The sequence below is a fragment of the Oncorhynchus keta genome, chromosome 37 (genome assembly GCF_023373465.1).
Source record: "Oncorhynchus keta strain PuntledgeMale-10-30-2019 chromosome 37, Oket_V2, whole genome shotgun sequence".
NCBI classification, from domain to species: Eukaryota; Metazoa; Chordata; class Actinopteri; order Salmoniformes; family Salmonidae; genus Oncorhynchus; species Oncorhynchus keta.
In genome coordinates this window covers 15,298,335-15,321,988 of record NC_068457.1, presented here as the reverse complement: position 1 = coordinate 15,321,988, position 23,654 = coordinate 15,298,335, and the positions used below count along the sequence as shown (strand labels likewise).

General features: G+C 41.7%; 1 protein-coding gene across 1 annotated transcript; it reads right to left on the bottom strand.

The window, feature by feature from the left end:
• Positions 1-4,630: 4,630 nt before the first annotated feature.
• Positions 4,631-21,347, bottom strand: LOC118372294 (male-specific lethal 3 homolog). The gene is made up of 12 exons (XM_035758130.2): positions 21,106-21,347; positions 20,291-20,373; positions 19,891-19,986; positions 19,691-19,788; positions 19,460-19,560; positions 19,187-19,309; positions 18,744-18,904; positions 18,313-18,471; positions 17,726-18,048; positions 17,209-17,418; positions 17,007-17,091; positions 4,631-5,574 (listed from the first exon to the last, which is right to left on the bottom strand). The coding sequence occupies exons 1-12, from the start codon at positions 21,202-21,204 to the stop codon at positions 5,475-5,477; spliced, it is 1,638 nt and encodes a 545-aa protein (XP_035614023.1). The 5' UTR covers positions 21,205-21,347; the 3' UTR covers positions 4,631-5,474.
• Positions 21,348-23,654: the final 2,307 nt, after the last annotated feature.

Below are 23,654 nucleotides of genomic sequence, written 5' to 3'. Positions count from 1 at the left end.
TTTGGAGAAATGTCCTCTGGTCTGATGAAACAAAAATAGAACTGTTTGGCCATAATTCCCATCGTTATGTTTGGAGGACAAAGGGGTAGGCTTGCAAGCCGAAGAACACCATCCCAACCGTGAAGCACGGGGGTGGCAGCATCATGTTGTGGGGGTGCTTTGCTGCAGGAGGGACTGGTGTACTTCACAAAATTATGTGGATACTTTGAAGCATCTCCAGACATCAGGAAGTTAAAGCTTGGTCGCAAATGGGTCTTCCAAATGGACAATGACCCCAGCATACTTACAAAGTTTTGGAAAAATGGCTTAAGGACAACAAAAGTCAAGGTGTGGCCATCACAAACCATGACCTCAATCCTATAGAACATTTGTGTGCAGAGCTGAAAAAGCATGTGCGAGCAAGGAGGCCGTACAATCCTGACTCAAGTTACACCAGCTTTGTCTGGAGGAATGGGCCAAAATCCACCCAGCTTATTGTGGGAAGCTTGTGGAAGGCCACCTGAAACGTTTGACCCAAGTTAACAATTTAAAGGCAATTGTACCAAATATTAATTGAGTGTATGTAAACTTCTGACCCACTGGGAATGTGATGAAAGAAATAAAGGCTCAAATAAATCATTTTCTCTTCTATTATTCTAACATTTCACATTCTTAAAATAAAGTGGTGATCCTAACTGACCTAAGACAGGGACATTTTTACTAGGATTAAATGTCAGGAATTGTGAAAACTGAGTTGAAATATAGTTGGCTAACATGTATGTAAACTTCCAACTTCAACTGTATATGTGTACTACATTCACGTATGTATGATATTTGACATTCAGGGGTCAAAAATGACTGTACTTGTCAATCATAAGCAGTGGTGGTGGGGAGGTGGTGAGTACAACCACAAAGGTTTCTGTTCAAATTATATCTGCAATGTGCTTCACAGACATCTCTTTAAAGCTTCATGTCAACACCTGTTGAAAATATTACACCACTGTGATGTAAACAGAACAAATTGACATCTTCACTTTTACCCATCAAGGCATTTGCAATCCCTATTCTCACTTGCTTTCTCCCTGTTCCCACACAGCACTTTAAACTGTACACATTTTTACATTGAAACCCTTCTCACTGCTTTTTGTCATAACCTGTCAGAGGGATGACAAATAGTCAAATCTGGAGTGCAATGAAATACGGTATTTTACGCAACGACGCCACACGCGTTACCCTATATCAGCTTTCCTGTCTCAGTAGTACTGAGTGAGGTCCTCCCATGGGGCAGTGGGGCGTACGCGGATAAATAGAGAGCACGCCGTGATGTATGGGCTATCTAAACCCCCGTGGCGTCCCGCTACGCTTGGACACGCCTCTCTAACGATGATCACTGGCACCCGGTGTGGGGTGAAGTGATTAAAGCAAGATGAAAATTGGAATGTAGAGCAGGATGTTGAGTGACAGTTGATTTTTGCTTTTCTCCCTTTGTTTTACCCAATAAGGGGGGCATGTGGTGTAGAAGTGTCCAGGACTACCTACAGAAGTGGCTTGGGAATCTGATTCCCAAATCAGATTTTGACACCAGATCCGTCGCTTTACACTAAAACAATGTGTGTCATTGTCGAGACTTCTCTTTGAGGCCTACAAGTGTTAATTGCTTGACTCTGCCAAACCTCAACTCTTACAGTCTATCCCAATATCCATACGTACACCCAACTCAGTATGCTCTCCATCCCCACCATGATACTTCACAATAATCCAAGTATTTTAGAATGGAATTTAGTAGAAAAAAGACAAAGTAGACTCTGGATCAGCATCAACTATTCAGGGGCATATCACATCCAGTGGCAGTCGGTGCCGTTTAAGATGAGGGAGGATGATTATTTTTTATTTGATGAGCATGGCCTTATTCTATTAAAGAATATTGGATGACTGTCATTCATATTCCATTCACCCAGTTCAATGTAACATCGATAGGTTTAGGCTACTACATGATAGTCACATTTTCCCTGTACCCATCATGAAGTTGCTACAACCTAGCCTATTGCTGAAACCTAGCCTATTGCTGAAACCTAGCCTATTGCTGAAACCTAGCCTATTGCTGAAACCTAGCCTATTGCTGAAACCTAGCCTATTGCTGAAAGTTTACAATGTTGGTGCACAGGTCGATTGAATTTTGAGTAATCAAGGTGACAGTTACAAATTCAATACTGCCTTGCACAAACTTGCCTGCATATAGGATGTAATCATTAGTCAAACAGTTGCACATTAGAGTTTCTATTGGACAAATTCAGGTATGTTTATCCCTGGAATGAATACACCCCTGATCCACATAAAAACAGCATGATCACGTTGCTCGTTGTATATAGAAATCCTTCTCGCAGCTAACTACGCGCTCTCCTCCTCTCACCTCTTCCCTTCACTTGTGCAGTGTCTTTGTGGGGGGGGATGTAGTGTTTAAAATCCCATCTGAGATTTAGTAAGTCAAAGTGACACCCTGAGAGAAGTTAGCTGAGCCAGCAAAATCAAGTCAGGGACTTGTGATTAGAAGGAGTAGCAACAACAGCAGGCAATCAGAGGACAAAACGTTCACAACAATACTTTGAGATTCAAAAGGTTTGATGGTTTGGTGGATAACTTTGACCAACAGTTATTTAGGTCCAAACTATTTGACATCACAACATTAGGAATTTCAAACAATACTTGCTGTACAGTACATCCCTAATGACCAATGAGGTCCTTCAACACTCAATTTCTACTCCCAAATATCAGCATTGCTTGGAACCAGCACCTAGTGAGAAAACAGACTGAAGAAAGTAGGGTCATCCTCACTCTCTGTCATTAGAGAAGAAACCAAACATCAAGTGCTAGCCAGAGGCTACTCACTCTGCAGGCTGCTGGGTAATGGCTGTCTCCTGCCACCCCACATCCATCGCTGACACGTCAACACTGGGGTTAGTGTCCATCTTCTCTATTCTCTCCGGCCTGCGCTCCATCACCACCCTTCATGATGCCCAGACAGCCACGCTGGAGAATGATGGTGAGATGGAGGGATGAGAGTAAGAGAGGAGAGATGAAACTAAAGAAAGAGGTGAGGAGTTGTGTGAGGTGAGCGTTGCTACCTTCTACAGGCGATATCACACACGACTCTCCAGCCAGTTGAATCAATAGGTAAGTGGATATCGAGAGGGTGGAACAGAAATTGATTTATTGCGGCTGGGAGACGGAGATTCTTGAACACAAAGCTCTATCTGGCCATATGATCGCACCGAAGCAGGGTGTTGAAGTGGTTGATTACAGGACTACAGGACATTCTATCCAAAAAAGCATTAGCGCTTACCGCTAAACACATTTAGCCTCTGTAATGGTAGCAATGCTAACCTCCCTAGAGCTGAGGGAGCTAAGAGCATAGTTTTGCTATGGAAACCCCCCTAGTTTATTGAGCAGAAAGCTTCAGTACTGCACCGACTGCAGCCAAAGTAATAATATGTAATAGTCTGCCACATGGCAATCCAGAATGAAAACAAACTGCAGTATTTGTGAGACTCAAAACGTGGGCAATATACTGTCCCGGTTTTCATTGGAGAGTGTCAATATGTATGAGACACCTTCAAAGTACTGGGATGAAAAAAAGCAGTGTATTTACAAAATGAAATCTGATCTGACAAATACATCAACAGATATCACTGGAGGACAGCAAGAAAACTTTTGACATTTTAAGTTGTAAGTATGACTCCGAGGACTGAACCCCTTACCTCCCAATCTCTGGGCAGACACTAACCACAAGGCAACGGCGTTGGTTAAGCTTCATTGCAATCCATCACAGTTGCCAGTGATCCTCAAACTTTGGTGTAGTTATCTGGTTGTCCTGAAGAGGGTCAGGACTAGGCTAGCCAGTGCTGAGATGAGGCTCTAGTTATTCCCTCGGACCCTCAGGACCTATCAAGAGTCCTCAAACTCAACTCTGGACCTCAAAGTCAGTTTGTCCTTTTTTTCCCCATTCTTCCCCTCTAATCAGGGACTGATTTACACCTGGGACACCAGGTGTGTAAAAGTTGAATACCCCTGATTTAGAGGCAATGTGATAGCTTGAGGGAGGGGTTTCAGTCAGAACAACCAGAAACACTGGAGTTGTTCAGAGCCAAAACTATTCTGTACGTTGATTGCAACACTGGCTGTTACACTCAAGAACCCATATTCAGAGGCAGTGTGTGTTGGTCAATGTTAAGAGGGATTCTACAGCAGGCAGCTATGGCAGGAGGTGACAGAGGGGAGGCATTGTTTACGGCAGGATTCCCCAACTGGTGTACGGGTGATTTTTTTGGCCCCCCCAAGTTTTATTAAAAAGTCTTGTTGGAAACAAGACTATATATTTTAGAACAACCTTTATAGTGTGAATGTTTCCTTAAGGAAAAAGGACTCAAGTTGAAGGAGAGAAGAACAGCAGAGAAAAGGATCAGGATTAAATGCACAGCACATTATAGCACAGCTATCTATACAGCTGACAACGCCTTTTGAAAAGGCAACATTCGCAGGGATTGCATTCATGATAAACATTGGCTCAAGTGTCAATTACCTGTTCATATTGTGCTGCCATATAACGCGCCTTGCATGAACACAACAGCAATATTCATAAACCACATGGCAAAAATATTACTCCAACTTTTATTTCAGAGGTGTGTTCCTGTTCGAGTCTACAAGTTAACAGTGTATAAAAAAACAAGCACAGAAAAGGAATTTATACATCAATGAAATTCAATACCTTTTTTCAAACATTGGGGGTAATGCCATGACGAATATCAATATGAACACACAGTGGTCATAACGTCACCAGCCCCTCTAAGCAAGAGGAACACAGATAGTAGACATTACTAGAGTAATGACATTCTACAAGAGTTTAGAAATAACTTAACACACACTGAAGCGTGGCTTGGGGCAGCAAGCATGGTGAGCCGAGGAGAAGCCGATAGTCACACATAAAGCGAACGTATCAAATAGGCCTTCTCCCAGTGTTTGCTTGCCTAGGCGGACGGAGAGAGAAGGATCAGATGCAGATGCTGCTAGAGAAAGAGAGAGGGCCAAACGTGGTCCTTGAGCGCAGAGCGAGAGAAAGCAAGACAAAGTCAGCATCGTGGCAAAAACCCCAGCAGGGGGTTACTGTCTACAGCCAAGGATAACAAGTAGACGTCCATGCTTTAGGTAATCATTGCATCCAGGGGGGTCTGTTCCTAGGCCAGGCTGCCAGGTTGGGGGCTGGGGAGAGTGAGGTACTGGGTCGATCAGACGCCAAGACCCTTTCCATACTTCTTTCCGGCAGGCAAAACCACATAGCTGCATGGGTTGGATTTAGGAGGGCAAGGGGTGAACAAAGAGAGGGAGAGGGATAATGGCGCAGCCTCAGAGAAGAAGTGAAAGAAAGGGATGGTTTGGGAAGCAGCTTGGAGCTCCCCTCCCAGCATTGCAGTTCAGGGCGAGGCAGGGTGAGATAAACGGCCTCAGTAAACGGCCCGCGGGTGCTTCATGCAGTAGTGGGCCTCCGATGACGACACGTACACCGACTCCGGAAAAAAGTCCTCGTGGAACTCAGCCAAAAACCTGGGGAGCAGAGAGAGGGATGGAGGAAGAGGGAGAGAGTAGAAAGAGAGAGAGATAAGGAAGAGATAGATATAACACCATAACAGGGTATAATTCACCACACTGAGTAGAAGTCTGAAGTTAAGGCTAGTTAACACAGCATGGCCATCAACAGACAGCTAATGCATTTGAAGCAAAGACCACCGTGGGAAATGCATTACTCCCCCGAATACTGTGGACGTCACGGACAAGACTAGTTACTCAGCACTCCCAATCCTGGTGTTTTCAAACAGGGGGCTTGTTAACACCCCTTCCCCCCTCCAGACTTGCAGTCAGTCAGTGCTTTTAGTAACTTGCCTTAAAATAACCCAATTCGCCAGAGTAGGAAAGGGAAAATCTCCCCGTCTAATCAGTAGGGAAAATAATCCGGAATGTTCTTAGTATCCGCTGCTCAGCCAAATCCTCTAAATCTTGCCATCTCATCTTAGCTCTACCCGCTCTTATAATTTGACTGCAAACAAATTATCCTCATCAGAGGGAGAAATTAAGAGGCGCTTTACCGGCAACAAATTATTGTCGCTGTGGAGTACCGAACTAGTTTGTATGGACCACAGGACCGTGGATACAGCTATTCTTCATTATTTATTGCCCTATCTATTAGTCAGTGCAAATGTAGAGCAAAAGCTGTAAAATTCAACCACATTTCTCTGCAGATGTTAGATAAGATATGGATACATTTTTGTGGCATCTCGGGGCGAACACAGGCATCCTCGTTCTCATACACTATAGGCACTCTCCACAGTGGTGGAAAAATGACCCAATTCTCATACTTGAGTAAAAGTAAAAGATGCCTTAATAGAAAATGACTCAAGTAAAATACTACTTGAGTAACAGTCAAACTATTTGGGTTTTAAATATACTTCAGTATCAAGTCAAAATAATTTTAAATTCCTTATATTAAACAAGCTAGATGGCACAATTGCCTGGTTATTTATTTATCTATGGAGAGCCAGGGACACAATCCAAAACTCAGACATCATTTACAAATGAAGCACTTGTGTTTAGCGATTCTGCCAGATCAGAGGCAGTAGGAATGACCAGGGATGTTCTCTTGATAAGTGTGTGAATTGGACCATTTTCCTGTCCTGACAAGCATTCAAAATTAAATGAGGAATTTTGTGTGTCAGGGAAAGTGTATGGAGTAAAAAGTACTGTTTTTTTATTTTAGAATGTTGGGATGTAAAAGTTGTAAAAAAACAAATAGTAAAGTATTAGTACTGTAAAGTATTTTTATTAAGTACTTTCAGGGATGCAAACAGGTGAGGGCCCAAAAAGGTGACACTTTTCTGTTGCACTGAAATGCAGGTTAACTAATTAAACAACAAAGACTATGATCAACCGGTTCAGTCTGTGTGCAAAATAAAAAGTGGTTCATGTGAACCCAACTCACAGCTAAAAAAAATGTAAAGAAAGCAATTCAGTGTTATTTATTGCCTAGACTTTACTGCAAATGAGTCTTGATAAAAAATAAACTATACACTACACGAATATTAAAGTTAGCCATGGCAGCCTTTACAATCATAGAATGCTTGTGACCATACACATTAAATATTGCACTTGGGGGAAAAAAAAAAAACATCTTAAGTAGAAATAGAATGAAACAAACAGGCATTCTATTTTTGCTCTACTATAGTGGCCACTATAGTAGACATCGATCAACTGCACAATGCTACATGTGTGCAAAATAACGTTCACGGAGTAAAACACTGTAATAATCCTCACCAAATTCAACACAACAAAAGCAATATCTTTGGGCTACACTGCACATTATTACATTGCACACTTTCTGTCTGTGGACGTAGGTTCTACAATGTGCCAGCAGAGCATGATACCCGCTGTTGATCTCTTTCAGGCAGAGTACACCTGGCATACCCCTTTTTATCCACTGTATTGAAAAGGTGAAAAAGAGGGAAAGTGGGTGGTGTTCCTTTCCCCTCTAGTGGCATCCAGCTTAAGCCAGGCCCAAGCTCGACTTGATCCATGAATACACTTGTTTAACAAGCAACGCCTCATTTTCAACTAATTATCTCATTCTGAAAATGAACCACATACTGTAGAGGGAAAACATTAGTTCGTTAGCTAGTTAACATTTCAGATTGCCAGGGTCCAGAAAGCAACTATAACTTGAGGAACGGCAAGGAGTTGTATAACGTTACCAGTTAATAATATAGTGTTATATATATATATATATATATATGTGTAAACATTCATATACATAGTTCATATATTATACAGCGCCAAGCCAAACCGCCTGACACAAGTCATCTTACGCACCCCTGCTAAAACAGGAACCAGCTCACACAGCCAGCAATAAAACTACCCCCCTAAAACTATCCCCTCAGCTCTGTTGTCTCACCACCCCAGGAAACAAAGACATTCCATCGCATGAACACATACACCCAGCCATAGTAAACTGCCCCTCTACCTCACGAACCCCTGAAACAAACATCTCCTAGTATAAACACATTTTCCCCCTGCTACTGGTCGGGTGACCAGAACAGAAGACTGCTGTAAACCAATGGGGGCTCCTGCTCTGGCAAGAGCAGGTCCACCTCCAACCTTTTGTGACCAGTCAGAAGACCAACACGACAAGACTCTACCTACTTTATTCTATGTATAAAAATGAATGTAACCTTTGTATAAGCTCTCTTTTTCACCTGACTCCTTATCGAGTTATATGAACTAGATCCGTGCACGTAAAACTGCGGGACAAGATATCTTTTGACTCATTAAAACTGCCTTTTGTTACAACTGAAATCCACTCTGTCCAGCGCCCGTGATTTGGTCTCGACTCTCCAGTATTTAAACACTAACAATAGCGAATTGGTCAGCTCATCTGATGTTGTAATGAGCTGTCTGACTTCATTAGCCAGCTAATTTTCACACCAAACACTAAATTATTTGATCAGTTAAGTAGGCTAATGTTGCTCAACATTTCTTTGGCTAGCAAACGGATAATTCGATCCAGCTAGCAAGATACTTAATGCTAACAATACTTGTCCCACCACACTTTCCAAATGCCACTTGTTTTTCGGTTATGGCTCATGGGGCGGCAGGGTAGCCTAGTGGCTAGTGGCTAGCATTGGGCTACTAACCGAAAGGTGGCAAGTTCAAATCCCCCAGCTGACAAGGTACAAATCTGTCGTTCTGCCCCTGAACAAGGCCGTCATTGAAAATAAGAATTTGTTCTTAACTGACTTGCCTAGTTAAATAAAAAAGGTATATATATATATATATATATATATATTTTTTTTTAAATAGCCGCACCCAGTCTCTGTGGTCAGGCATCTCACCAAGCCCCCCCTCGCCCAAACTTTTCTCATCAGAACTTCACCTATTCTGGATTCAAAGTGGTGAATTTCACCAAAAGGTGACTAGTTTGCATCCCTGACTTTACACCACTATCCCTCCCTCTGTATCACAGAAACACACCAGACGATTCACCATTCTTCCAGAGATCTGTCCGTGTGCCCAATCCCGGCATGCATTTCTCCACCCTGCATTTCTCTGACCTCTCCCGTAATTTCAGCAACAGATGTGTGAATATTCCAAAATCCGCGCAAAACCAATATGCGCATTTTCCCACCATTGCTGCGTTTCCACCAAACTGATTGTCGCAGATAAAATTCATTGCACAAAATTTACTTTTTCGCTTTCGTTTCCATGTATCGAATAAAAATCTATAGTTCAGCGCATTTTCAACCTTACCGATAGTTTTATGACAAAACTGTTGCATTAAATAGCAAATGTGCCTAGTCTGGTCTTGGCACATGTGGTTTAGCCAACAGCTCACAGATAGTGCTTGTAGGCTAGTCTACATGATAAGAATATTTTTATTTGTCAAACGGCAGTCAAAGCATCGATAATGTCACCAGAGTAAAACCTTTGATATGTATTGAAAAGGTGCATCCAGCTCATACCGTACTTTTACCACCCTGTGAAGTTCATAATAGCTCAATAAACTGTGTGTTTTCCAGAGTCGTATTGGGAGGACCCCACACCATGTCGTCGCGTGACTCCCAAGTTTACTTCGATATTATGGTTATTATATCAACATTTGCGCATAAAGGCCTTTCCACCGCCATTTTTTTCGTAGTTAACTTTACCGACACAAAAAGATCCCACCATGTCAAAACAAATTTATAAAACTGTACTGAAACTTCCTGTTTATATCACAGCCATCATGACAATTTTTTTAAATACGAAATTACTTTACTTGTATAAAAGCTGTGTATGGAAATGTGGTTACTGTCAATAAAAAGATGACACTAGCGGAAGAAGGCCCGAATAGACGATTGAGACGTACCCAAGAGGAGGTGCCAAGATGATGGCTTGAACAGACGCTTTTTTACCGAGCTCTGTACCACACTTCAGACAGATTGTGAAAAAATACAGTTTACGGTCATTAATATTTTATTTGTTCAAGATATAAGACCTTTGCTGTGACTGGAATGATAATTGGATAATTTATTTTGGCATGTCCATGCAAAGTCGTGACAAAAAAAGAAAGGAAGAAGTTAGCTGTTCTATTGCAAATCAACAAGAGAGAAACATGATTATAGACAACTGCCATAACCACTCTTGGCCTATGGATAATATCATGCTTTCGAATGCTGTTGAAGATGACGACGACGAATTCCCCTCTTTGCCGGTTACTCTGTGCACCCCCCAAAAAAACCAACATGAACTCTGACATCGTGGCTACCCTCTCCTTACTCATCAACTCCAGGTGTGACGCCACTGAGAAAATGGTAGGCGCGATCACCATGGTTATTGAAGGCTTGAAAATGACTGGAGTTTGCATGTGGGGAAATCAAGGATATGAAAACGAGAGTGGCAAAAGTTGAAAAAAATGTGGAAAGGGTGGAAAAGAATAACAATGTCTACCATAGACTTCTCACTGATCTGGAACAATACACAAGAAATGGAACCCGAGACTCTACGGCTTGCCAGAGGTGGAGAATGAAGATGTGTGAGGAGAGGCCATCCGTATCTGCCAATAAGTTTTGCCTGCAGAGAAGAACAAAGTTGGCGATACCATCAACGTTGTGCATCCCCTCGGCAAGAAGCAACAGCAAAACGATTCAAGACCAAGGGGTATCATCATCCTATTCACTGCCAGATTCTACAGGGATGCTGTCTGGAAAACTGCTAGGAAGAACACCTTATTTCAGAGCCATGGTCTGCGTTTCGCCGAGTATCTCAGCCCGGAAGACATAGAAAGAAGGAACAAGTTGTGGCCAACGATCAAGATAGCACGAAATGAGGGGAAGGCTGCTTACTTCGTCGGAGGACGAGGCTTCATCAACGGTTCAGAAATCCATATTTCCCCTAAAATCTCACCAGAAGGAACAGGTTGATGGTTTCAGCCATGGTATTCCCATTTTCCTTATGTTGTTTACCTAACAAGCATCAGGTGACTATTTCTCAGGAATACTCAGGTATTTCAATGTATTAGTTTGCTCTTTGTATGACAAGACCTATTTCGTTTACAAATTTCCGAAGATTGAAAGTTGTATTTCTTTTTTATGTATACAGTAACTAAGATACTGTTTTAAAGGGCATACAGGTCTGCTCTGACTTTACACGGTTATTGTTCTATTTAGTTATTAATACTTATTTCCAAAAAAGGTCTCAGGAACGTTTATATGTAAAACATTTTTTATTCAATTATTTTATGATCCGTTTTCATATGCACTTAAAATAGTAGGTACCCTTTTATTTAAATGATTATTTGTTGTTTTATTTCTCAGAAGTTACTGATTACACTAAAGAGGGTTTTTAGTCTCTCTTACTACGAGAACCCTTGGTTTGGTCTTGAACATAATTTTCAGTTGAGTTGAATTTCAAAGCCAGATAACGTCTAGCTCAAAGTTTATGGAATAAGCTATTTTCACTTTAAATTTACTTAAAATGGTGCAGATCTCGGTTCCTTATCGTTTACGTTCACTGCTCCTACGTCTTTGACTCATCCTACTACAGTTTATACTTTTATATAATCTTTGTTGTTTTGTCTTTAGTTTCTCTTAATGCTAGGGGGTTAGAAAACGATGTAAAGCGCAAGGCCTTATTTTTATTTGCTAAACAATTTCGAACAGAGTTTTGCTTTTTTCAAGAGTCTCACTCAATTTCGGCTGATGCCAACTTCTGGAGGTCACAGTGGGGCAACGATATTTGGCTTTCCCATGGATCTGAACGCTCCGCCGGTGTCACTACAATGAACAATACCTTTGGTGGTAATATTCTACACTCGGAATGTGACCCCTTTGGTAACTTTATTTGTCTTGTGATCAGTTACAATGACATTACGCTCATTACTGTAAACTTCTACAGGTACAACACCAAACATGAGAATGATGAGTTGCTTGAATCTATAGAGAAACATATACTTCATTGGTTATCTAAATTTCCCAATTCGTTATTATTGATAGAAGGGGACTTTAACATTATAATAGATAATCCAACTGATAGATGGCCCTCAGGTAGGCCAACCAATCAGAATTTTTTATCTAAAAGTTTGATCTTACTGATATATGGAGAGAGTTTTCTGGCCGACAGATCATTCACTTGGAGTAACAAAACAGATTCCAGACAATCCAGAATAGATTTTTGACTTATATCCAAATGTATTGATAGTGAATGTGTTACTACAAATATTTGTACTACTCCCATTACAGACCATAGGGCCATTTACATTGATATCAAAATATTTACCCCTGATACGAACCTTGGTAGAGCATCTTACTGGAAGCTAATTAGCTTATTATTAAAATAATGATATAGTTAAATTTGATGTTAAAGATCTGCTCTCACACTTTTGGGAAAGGGCTTGTGAAGAAAAATCTTATTGCAAGAACTGGGAGCTCTTTAAATTTGAGGTGTCCAAATACCTTAGAAAATATGGTAGTAATCTTGCTAAGACCAGAAGAGCTGAGGAGGAAAAGGTGATGATTAAGATAACTTCTCTTTCTCAAAGGTCCCCAGTCAACCTCTTGGGGGAGGAGAAGATGGAACTAATTGAGTCACAAAATAAGCTGGATAATATATATACATTAAAAGCAGGAGCCTTTATTAGATCTATGAAAAATGGATTGAGGAGGGAGAACAGAATTCATCCTATTTCTTTAGACTTGAGAAATTTCACTCTAAAAATAACACTATCCATAAGTTAAACATTGATGGTGTTATTACAGATGACCAAAACTTAATAGCTAAATACTGTAGCAATTTTTACAGAAAATTGTATAGCTCTATGTGGCAGGAATCCACAGATATGTTTTTTGACTCAATGAATAATGTTCACTCTATCAGTGATATAGAATCTAAACAGTGTGATGAACCCAAAGTTGAAGAGATTATAGAGTCTATCAAACATCTATAGAACAATAAATCACCAGGTGTTGATGGAATTACATCAGAATTTTACAAATTATTTTCTGAACAAGTAGCTCCCTTCCTATTTGAAGTCTTTTTTAGAGAGTATTAAAAACAATGTTCTCCCTCCTACAATGAGTCAGGGGTTAATAACACTGATACCTAAGCCTAAAAATAAGTGCTGCTCATCGATAATTGGCGTCCAATTTGTCTTCTTAATAATGACTAAGATGTTAGCCTTACTACTTGCAAAAATAATTAAGTCCTGGATGCAATCATTGATGAAACACAGTCTGGCTTCATGAGGAAAATACATATTTCTAACAATGTCAGACTAGTATTAGACATACTTGACTACTCTGACCTAATAACTGAGGATAGCTTCATATTATTTTATTTTTATAAAGCATTTGACACAGTAGAGCATCAGTTTCTCTTCCACTCCCTTGAGAGACTTGGCTTTGGGGATTTTTTCTGTAAGGCTATGAAGACTCTATGCAAATGGTAACAGCTCTATCAAATTGAAATATGGCACCTCACCTAGATTTGAGTTAAAGAGAGGAATTAGGCAAGGTTGTCCTATCTCTCCGTACCCGTTTTTATTAATCACCCAACTTCTTGCGAATTCTTTAAATAATAGTCCTGTACAAGGTATTTCCATAGCTGGTAAAGAAATTATTATAAGCCAGCTGGCTGACGATACTACACTTTTTCTGAAAGACGCTAACCAAATTCCCGTATCGATCAATGTGATACAATCCTTTTCCAAAGCGTCTGGTCTATATCTTAACATAAATGTGAACTCATAGCTGTCAAAAGATTGTGTGACACCTTCATGGTATTCCAGTAAAAGAAGAACTTACATATTTAGGCATAACCATTACAAAGGATCAAAAGTCTAGAGGCTTACTAAATTTGAACCCTCTTATTAAAAAACACCAGAAGAAACTAAATCAATGGCTACAGAGGGACTTATCTTTAAAAGGTAGAGTCCTAATAACCAAGGCTGAAGTTATCTTTATATCTTGATAGTAAAATAAGCAAGGAGATAGACCAGATGCTTTTCAACTTTCTGTGGAGAAACCATACCCATTACATTAGGAAAACTGTTGTAATGAACACTTATGAGAATGGTGGACTGAATTTTCTGGACTTTACTATTTTAAATAATACTTTTAAGATCAATTGGATAAAACAATTCCTAAGAAGACCCACTTCTATCTGGAATTTTATTCCTCATGTCTTCTCTACTTTTGGTGGCCTTAACTTCATGTTGGTTTGCAATTATAATATTGACAAAGTTCCAGTGAAACTTTCTGCTTTTCATCGGCAGGTTCTTGTCATTCTTGTCATTCTAATTTTTTTTTTATCCACACAGATATTATATATGGAATAATCGGGATATATTGTATAAAAATTATTCTCTGTTTTTAGAATATTGGTTCCGAAATAACATCCTATTGGTGAGCCAAATGGTAAATGCAGAGGGTCTTTTACTCAGTTATAAGGAATTCTTATCACGTTACAAGGTCCCTGTAACACCTTCAATAGATGCCATTCCCTCAGGTGTTGCTATGTTATTCAGGAACGTGTCAGAGCCTACCTTCTATTGACCCTGTTGACGCATCAGTAGGAAATATTTGTTTCTCATTTGGTCCATTCAACAACAGAGCGATACGAACCTTGTTTCAGCAGGATGTTTTATCTATCTATACCTAATGTCATGCCTTATTGGAATGGATTTATTGATTATATATTTTGGAAAAAAGTTTGGATGTTGCCACACACATACCTACTTGTGAACAAAATTAAGAAAGTTTCCTTTAAAATGATTCATAAATATTATCCTGCCAACCACTATATGAAGAAGTTTAAGGAAAACATCAACTAAAATGGCTCCTTTTGTAATGACCACCCAGAAACAGTGTTACATGAATACAATGCCAAAAAAGATGCAAGAAATCTGTGGCAAGACATCAGTAGATTTATAATTTAACACATTTACGATGATCTTACACTATTGTGGAGAGATGTATGTAAAGAATCCAAACAGGACAATAGAAATAAGCTGAAACATTATGTAATTAATTTCATTATTCTTTTGGCCAAATTTCATATACACAAATGTAAATTTACAAACAGAAAACCAAATTTTCGTACCCTACAAAAATAAATTGAACTGTATTTTAAGACGGTTAAATGTTCTACTAACAAAAAAGCTGTTAGAATTGTAAGTATATGCATGTCCCTTAAGGTCCTTGTGTAATTGTCATGTGATATTGTACCCCCTAGCCCCGCCCCTAACTCGATTGTCCATTGTTTGTAACCTATGTATGTTTGTGTTCCCTCATGTGCTTTATGTATTGATTTGTTGTTAATAAAAATTAAATTAAATTTAAAAAAAGATTGAGACGTACCCAGCTGTGAGAAGAAAGGAGTCATATGTCCCTCAGTGTACAACAGTGCAGAGAGGTGGCTGGAGGGGAAACTGCAGGCGTTTGATTAATAAAGGAGAGAATAAATCCCCTAGGTTTGGGGCCAGCTGAAGATCGCTGGGCAGGATTTAAAGATTAGAATCGCCGGCTTGTGTAACGCCAACTCATCACCCTTCACTTGAATGTAGTCTGACAGTCTCTCATACACATACAGACAGATGCAGGTGCACACGCACACACACACACACACACACACACACAAAAAACAGCATATCAATCCCTCTGCATAAATAACATCTCAAGCCATCATCGTCTGATCACATCCAGTTAGACGATATTACGGCTACAATAACCGTGGCAGGCATGCAGGGAGAGCCAGCTTACAGGTCAGTGAGCACTTTTTCCACTCAGTGAGCTGCATGAATCACACAAACAGAGAGTTGCTACCTAATAGCATTACACCACAGCTAACTGCCCAGTTGAATGAGCTAGACTTCAGGTGACGGGGCTAACACTGGATAGGCGGAGAGGATTGTGTGTGCGTGTCAGCAGATCAATGGAGACTGCACTTCCATTGCTCCCAACAGGGACCCCCTCCCATCCCTCTCCAAGATATACAAAAAGCCTCATGGGAAAAATCCACCTCTCTATTCTCCACTGCGCTGTCCAATTTTTATTTTTTTATTAGGTTCACTTTATCGGAGAGGCCCATCAAGCTGCCGCATTGTCCAAACATTTCTGCATGCTAAGCTAACGTTAATACAATGTCAGAGGCCCATCAAGTGGAAACCATACACCAGGTTAGCTAAGTGAGCACGTCCAAAGAAATGCTGACGTGGGCATTATCGTAATCAAAGGAAGTCGATCATGGAACTGTTGTCGGCACAGCAACTAAACGGCAGCCTGTCCCTTCCTGCGAGGCGGCCGGCACAATTACACACCAGGCAGTGATTGACTGGGGGATAACGGGCTTCGCCCAGTCAGTGTCACTAATCCTGGAGACTGGCGATTTGTGCATCTTCAGTTCCACTGCGAGTTAATGTGGCTTGAGGAGTTATTAGTTATTAATGGAATAAGGCCTGATGGGGTGTGGTATTTCGCCAATATAGCATGGTTAAGGCCTGGTCTTATGCATGATGCAACACGGAATGCCTGGATACAGATCTTAGCTGTGGTATATTGGCCATATACCACAAACACCGAGGTGCCTTATTGCTAGTATAAACCGGTTCGCAACATAGTTCGAACAGTAAGTAGTATTTTTTTTGTCAAACCTGTGGTATACCACAGCTTTCAGCACTCAGAGCTCAAACCACCCAGTTTAGAAAACGTGATTTATGACCTGTATTTAACCAGGAAGGTTAATGAGAAAACATTTTCTTCTTAAATAACCACCTGACATTGGCTACTTTGGCAGCAAAAGGAAACGGTCCAGGCCTAGGTTCTATGGAGGTGAGCTATGGCAGCCGAAATAGAGCTTATTGAAGCCCTGGTTCTAGCCTAGTTATGGTGTGTGGCTGATCACTAAAAGAAGAACAAAAGTACAGAATACATGTCATTATTCTATAATTAGATAGGAGGTACCTGAGGAAGAGCTCCAGGTGTTTGACCAGGGCCCTTAGGTTCTTCTCTGGGATTTGCATCTTCCCTAGTATCTCTGGCAGCTTCACTGTATAAGGGGAATAAAACAAGATTGAAAGAGAACGAGTGACTGGAGGCTACATTGAACTAAACAACAATCCCTGTTTCCCCCACACATAGAGAAAGGGCTTAGGAGGACACCTACCGAAGAGGCGTAGGAGGTGCTGTGAGCCGTACAGGTAGGAGGGTGGGGGAGGCTGGTCACTCTGGGGATAGTTATCAGGGGTCAGCTTCCAGCTCAGGACCTCATTGAGCTCGTTGTTCCGTCGGCTCTCCAGGCCGGAGAAGACGCCACTGCCCTCCTTACTGGGCGTCTGGGGCAAAGGAGAGGACGAGCCACTGTGGACAGGGGTTTCTGGGAAGGGGACAGGAGGGCAGACGGCAGTCAATCAACTGATGGGAGTGGGTGGAGGACAACATTTTCATGGACACTTCAGAAACAACAACAGACATTTACTGTGTGCTGTAACACTGAGAAGCTGTGCGCAGACAATATTCCATGTGTTTGGGAGCGGACTGTAATGTATGACAAGAGGGAAGAGTGCCATCTAGCGGGTGGATATAGTCATTACAACAACAGAGGCTACGGGTGACATTGCATAAAGTAAAGCACTACACAATAAACTGCTTATTGTGTTTGAGTGTGTTTTCTTGCCACTCACTCTTCTCCAGATTGAGGAAGAACTTGGGCAGCTGGGCAGGCGTGTCGAGGCTGGCGAGGCGGCGCTTGGGCTGGGGTGAGGTCGTAGCGCTGCCGCTGCCCCCCTCGCCCGCCATCCGCTCACCCCCCGAGGTGTGACGTGTGGAGCGCCGCAGGGACTGGGGGGCGTCAGGGTCGGCCGTGGAGGCACAGCGCCGGCGTTTGGGCGTGGTGGTGGGGTTTGCCGTGGTTGTGGAGGCCTCGCTCAGGGCCGGTTGACTGTCCGTGGACTGGGGGGTGGAGGGGTTGTGGCCAGAGGGGCTGGGGGTGCGCTCACGCAGGATCCTGGGATAGGAAGGGCGGAGATGGTCAAAGAAAGACCAGTTTGGTAATGACATCCAACACCACAAAACCAAAGAAACGTACAATAATTTGTCACTGACATTTTCAACTTAGGTCAGATATACAAACTGAAAAAAGGCCTGATGTACTTAGTGTCTTCCAGCAGTGAAACGTTTTCAACTTAATTTTGTTTCATCTTCCGACCTGAAAATGACCCGATGTTAATTATTCAAGAGGATTGCATACGTAGCCTGGTGTCTGTCTTACTTGCTGGAGCTGGCTGTGTTGTCCCGGATAGGCATGAAGAACTTTGAGGAGCTGACTTTCTTGAACTGAGCGTGCTCGTTGGGGTACAGGAGGATCATGGGAAGGGTGAAGTCGAAGGTGATTCTCAGACCGTCCACCATCTCCTTGCAAAGCTCCTCACTGAAACAAAAGTGGCTTTTAGCTATCACAAAGATAATTTCATCCACAATAACCATGTTCGAGAGCATCGAATCTGTAATGCATTTATTGGTAATATTGTGACTGACATACTTGATCTACAAATAACATTGAGTAGTTATTTATGATGCAAGGTGATTTGTAGATCAGTCAGTTGGCAGGCGGCTGCAATGTCAAACAAAACCATTATGTAGCCCATGGGACTCATGGGAGGCGAAAAGGCTAATGGGAAATGTTGTACTTTGGGGACTCACTTCTTCTCTGGAGGAACATAGTGAGGACTGAGGCTGGTCTGGGCGGTGCTCTGGTGACTTCTGTACCTCTCATTGGCAGAGAAGGCTGCGTTGAAGGCAAAGTGCTTCACGTATGATTCCAAGATGTTCAATATATTCATCTGGCACGGAAGCTTCACCAACTGGGGAGGAAAATAACAAAGCCCTTCATGATCACAGCTCATTGGCAGTGAGATGTTGAAATGTCAAAAGTCAAGAGTTGCATTCAGCACGGTACATCGAGGCAAAAAGTTTAGCAACAGAAAATGACAAATCTGTGTTCCTATTGGACTAGCTCAGTTAGTACCTCCCTGTTTCTATAATTTGTCTCTACTGAACATGACCAATATCTAGGAATTTGGAGGGATATGAATAGGAATACGGAACTACAATAAAGCGGGTGTTATCTTTGTTTAATGACACACCTTCTTCCTCTTGTTGATGTAGTAGCAGTCATCCTCCAGTTTCTTCTTGAGAACCTCAGGGATGTCTATGTTGATGGTCTTGTCCTCACTCTCCATCTTAGCGTGAGCTTCCTGCTCTTCCTGCTGGAGATAAGATGGGCAAACAGTCAGATCCATCGAGCCATTTTGTCAAAATGTGTATTTCTGACAATGTCAATAGAACAACTGAGTTGATATGTTTTCTCAATACACAACCTATTTGTCTGTCGTAGTCTATAATTCAAAACACAATACCATTTTGTCCAAATCTTCGGAAGAGTCGCTCTCCTCACTTTTCAAAGATTCAGGATCCTCGGAATCGTCCTCGTCACTGTTGTCTGAAGACGTAATCAAACCTGAAAGATACCCCCACCAAAAAGTGCATGTAATTTTAGCTTGCAAGCCATTTCCACCGAAAAGCCATTCCGATAAACTACTTTGCACTAGCACAAGTTTGTTTGAGTGTGATGGAACAGGCAAGCTCACATGCGTCATCACTCTCTTCCTTCTCTTCAGGAAGTGTCTTCAGAGCTGACTCAACACCGGGTAGACGACGACGTCTCTTCCCCCATCCCTTTCTCCTCCTGTGGGTTGAAGTGGACACAGTTAGACAGGACACTGGCACCAAATCTGCTGTCAAACCTAATGCTTACTTTTCTGATATTCTCCAATGGAGTCAAACTTACATGCGAGCCACAGCTTTACGAGCCAGTTTACGTTGTAATTTGCGATTTTCGTCAGTTTCCCTGAGCACATGGTCCTCTGCTGCCAATCGATCCCAACTGTAGCACAAAGCAACAGATGATAAATACCACCCCTTCCAATTCAAGCTGCATGCAGTCGGCATGACAAGTATTGTCAAGTGATATCAAGAACAAAGCTCCACTGAAGGTTGCTATACACACTCAATGATTTCCACCATATAGATAGCTAAAGGATTGTTAATGTTGGAAAATGAGCCCTTTTGCTGCTCAACAGGCAGAGTCCACAAAGGATGGGGAAATTAACCTAAACCACTCATAGATACAGGGGATGGCACTTTTATTTGGGGGTGAACCCCAGACTGTGTCTTGTGTGTGAGTTTACCTTCTGTTCCAACCATTGAAGTGAATCAGGTATTCTGGGACTCGCTTTCCACGTTCATCTTTGCCAATTACAACATCGACGACCTACAACACACAATCCCAGAAATGAACGATAGTTAGCGGTAGCCAACCAAACTCAAGTTAGCGTGTAACAGACAGCAGGCAAATGTATCACATCTACACCAAATAGACAGTTAGCCATCAGTACGCGTTAGTTAGCTAACGACACATTACTAATTGGTGGTAGCTAGCTAATGTTATGTAAGCAACGGGTTGGCTGATTGTAATGTGCTGCCCTGGCCTTGCACAGAGGCTAGCTAACGTGAACTCATGCTATGTTAATTCACCGTTGGTGTTTAACGTTGCTTCCAATGTTAGCGGACAGTTGTTGTTATGACAGTTGACGTTAGCTAAATGTAGCAGCTACGAGCTAGCTAAGAAAATATACCCGCGCTAACCTGGCTACAGTATGTGCAGAGATAGCAACTACAACATGGCTACAACATAGCAACAGCATAGCAACAAATAACACGGCTGCAGCCATTGTTGATGGCCTCGTTTTTGCCATAAACCTACCATATTACGTTAACGGTATGTTAGCCTAATAGCAAACGTTAGCCTAGCAGCTAGCTAGCATGGCAACCTCGGTCGGGCCTTATGTGGTCTATCCGGATATATCAAATAAACATGATGTCTAACTTAGCTATAGTATTGGATAAAGTCATAAAAAATGGCAATCAAAATGTTTGGGAATTGCATGCAGTATCAGCCCTCGTGACCACAAACAAACTCTTGGCTAAACAACAAGCAATTTACCTTTGCATCATAGAGTACTTTAGCCTTCGTAAGGTCAGGTTCGAAACATAGGACTTTTTCTCCTTTGTGGAATTTAAATTTCATTCCCCGGGAGTTCATTTGTTCGTCATAGCGAGCAGGAGAGGAGGCATCTGGACCCCCCGCTCCTTAACCCTTTCCCCGCCGGGCTGTATCCAAAGGGGTCTTTGAAAAAAATATGGAGATGGCGCTAGGACACAACTCATCAAACGAATCCGTAATAGGGAATTTCTAGTTTGGTCCTTCGTGGACGCCGTAGAAATAAACAGTTCATAAATTGACCAGCAGAGGGCGGCCGTTATTCAAAGATGATCTTACTAATATTTCTGTGACATGTTGCCCCTCCTACACTAAATCAAAAGTTTGTCCATGTAGCTAGTAAATAACGCAACAAAGGACAACCAGTAACAATTAAAAGTTATGTCAACAAAAATACGCTTTTTCCAACCTGAGCTTGTTTCAAACCAAGGCATGTATGTTTGCATCACCCTGAAGAAGGCACAGTGATTCTCTGGGTGTGCGCCAGCTCATGCTTTTTATTACATATTGCAAACAAAAACATTTTGATAGGGTTCAGATGGTGAATGTTCACTCAGTTTAATGAGGCTCATTATTTTCTAAATTTGGAGACCTAACTAGCACCATTTCAGATGAAAAAACAGTGAGCGAGACAGTTTGAGAGAGACTCTGAAGGAAATCCCTCTTCTTATGGCCAAGATGCATTTATGTGTATGATGCCTTGTATGCTGAACCGCTTATCAGTGCAAGTGTGTGCTTTTTTCCATTCTGACAGAAACCATCAGGCTGTCTCTGCTGTCACTTCTGTCACCACACTGATGTGTGACATGAATAAGACCTGCATTCACAGTGCAATTCTAATGAGTGATACATTTAGCTCAGTCAACTCACAAGGTCAGGATTGTATGTCATAGCCTACTTAATTAGCCTAACACACTACATATGTTTCCTGCCTTATGGCTAGACAAGAAACAGACTTCTCCAATTATAATTAATTAGAGCAGAACAGTTTCTTTGTTAAAAAAATCTTTACTCTTCCTATAACAGCCAATTGGACTGACATGATCTATAAACACATTTTTATATAAGTGTTTTAGAATCATATTTGGTTTCTAGTGGCTGATGCCCACTAAAGTATATTAGAAACCATTCTACTTAGTCCCTACCCAGCACCCCTCTCATCCTAATTTAACCCCTGCAGGCGGTTTTACTCCCATTACTCTGTTAATAAAATATGTGGTTTTAATAGTTTGTTGCTCAAACCATTCGGACACTACAGACGTTTTTGTAAAAAAGACCCGTCCCCCGTCCCCGACCCATCACAAACACCTCTCAGCCCCTGTTAATCACACAGTTTAATGGTTGGTATCTACACATCCAGAATAAATAGACGGATCCAATGTTACAACGATATTTAAAAGGGGTTAGAAGTCCAAAACGTGCCTGCGTTACAGTGGGACTCATTGGGTTAACATGGGGGAGCTTACAGGCGCATGCATGTGTGATGATGATTTCTACCTCTGGTACACACCAACCATATAGTCATATGTCTGGTTTCAGTGCTGGGGCCCCTTTTACAACCCCTGCAACCATGAGGTAGAGCATCAATAGATTGCTTCTTTCTGACTCCTTCTCACCAATCTTTATCCCTCTATCTACACTACTGCGCTTTTACCATTTTTTATATATTTTATTTTATTTAACCTTTATTTAACTAGGCAAGTCAGTTAAGAACAAATTCTTATTGACAATGGCGGCCTACCCCGGCCAAACCCTAACCCAGACGACACTGGGCCAATTGTGCGCCACTTTATGGGACTCCCAATCACGGCCGGTTGTGAGACAGCATTCAATCGAACCAGGGTCTGTAGTGATGCCTCTAGCGCTCAGATGCAGTGCCTTAGACCACTGCGCCACTCGGGACCCCAAAATGATGAGAAGGGATGAATAATTGCCTTGCTTGTGTGTGTATGTGTGTGTGTGTGTGTGTACATGCTTGCAGGCCTGCCTTTCTGCGTACATGCATGCCTATGTTCATTCCTGTATATGCATGCATGGGTGTGTACCTGCCTGTATGTGTGTGTGAAGGTATGGGGAAAATGGTGCCTCATGGGAGACTGGAGGAGGGGGTTGCCCTGATAAAGCTGCTTATGAAGCTGCACTGCATGACACTGATAACAGCTCAGTGAGATTTGACCAGCCTAAAAACAGACAGGGGGAACGATGAGATAAAGAGAGAGAGAGAGTGATCCACAAAGAATTTGAAAACGCTGGGGCTCCTCCCTTTTGCACTTTAACCTATTTGCGCATCGCTACAGCACTGTATATAGACATCATGTGACATTTGAAATTTATTTTTTAAGGGCTTCTGTGAGTTTAATGTCTACTGTTAATTTGTATCATTTGTTTCACTCTTGTTTATTATCTATTTCACACGCTTTGGCAATGTTAACATATGTTTCCCATGCCATTAAAGCCCTTGAATTGAATTGAGAGAGTGAAAGCTGGGAGAA

Coding starts and splice junctions, on each gene's coding strand:
- LOC118372294 (XM_035758130.2), bottom strand. CDS start 21,204: ATGAACTCCCGGGGAATGAAATTTAAATTCCACAAAGGAGAAAAAGTC. Junction 19,561..19,690: donor GGAAGAGAGTGATGACGCAT/GTGAGCTTGCCT, acceptor GGTATCTTTCAG/GTTTGATTACGTCTTCAGAC. Junction 18,905..19,186: donor ACATCAACAAGAGGAAGAAG/GTGTGTCATTAA, acceptor TTTCCTCCCCAG/TTGGTGAAGCTTCCGTGCCA.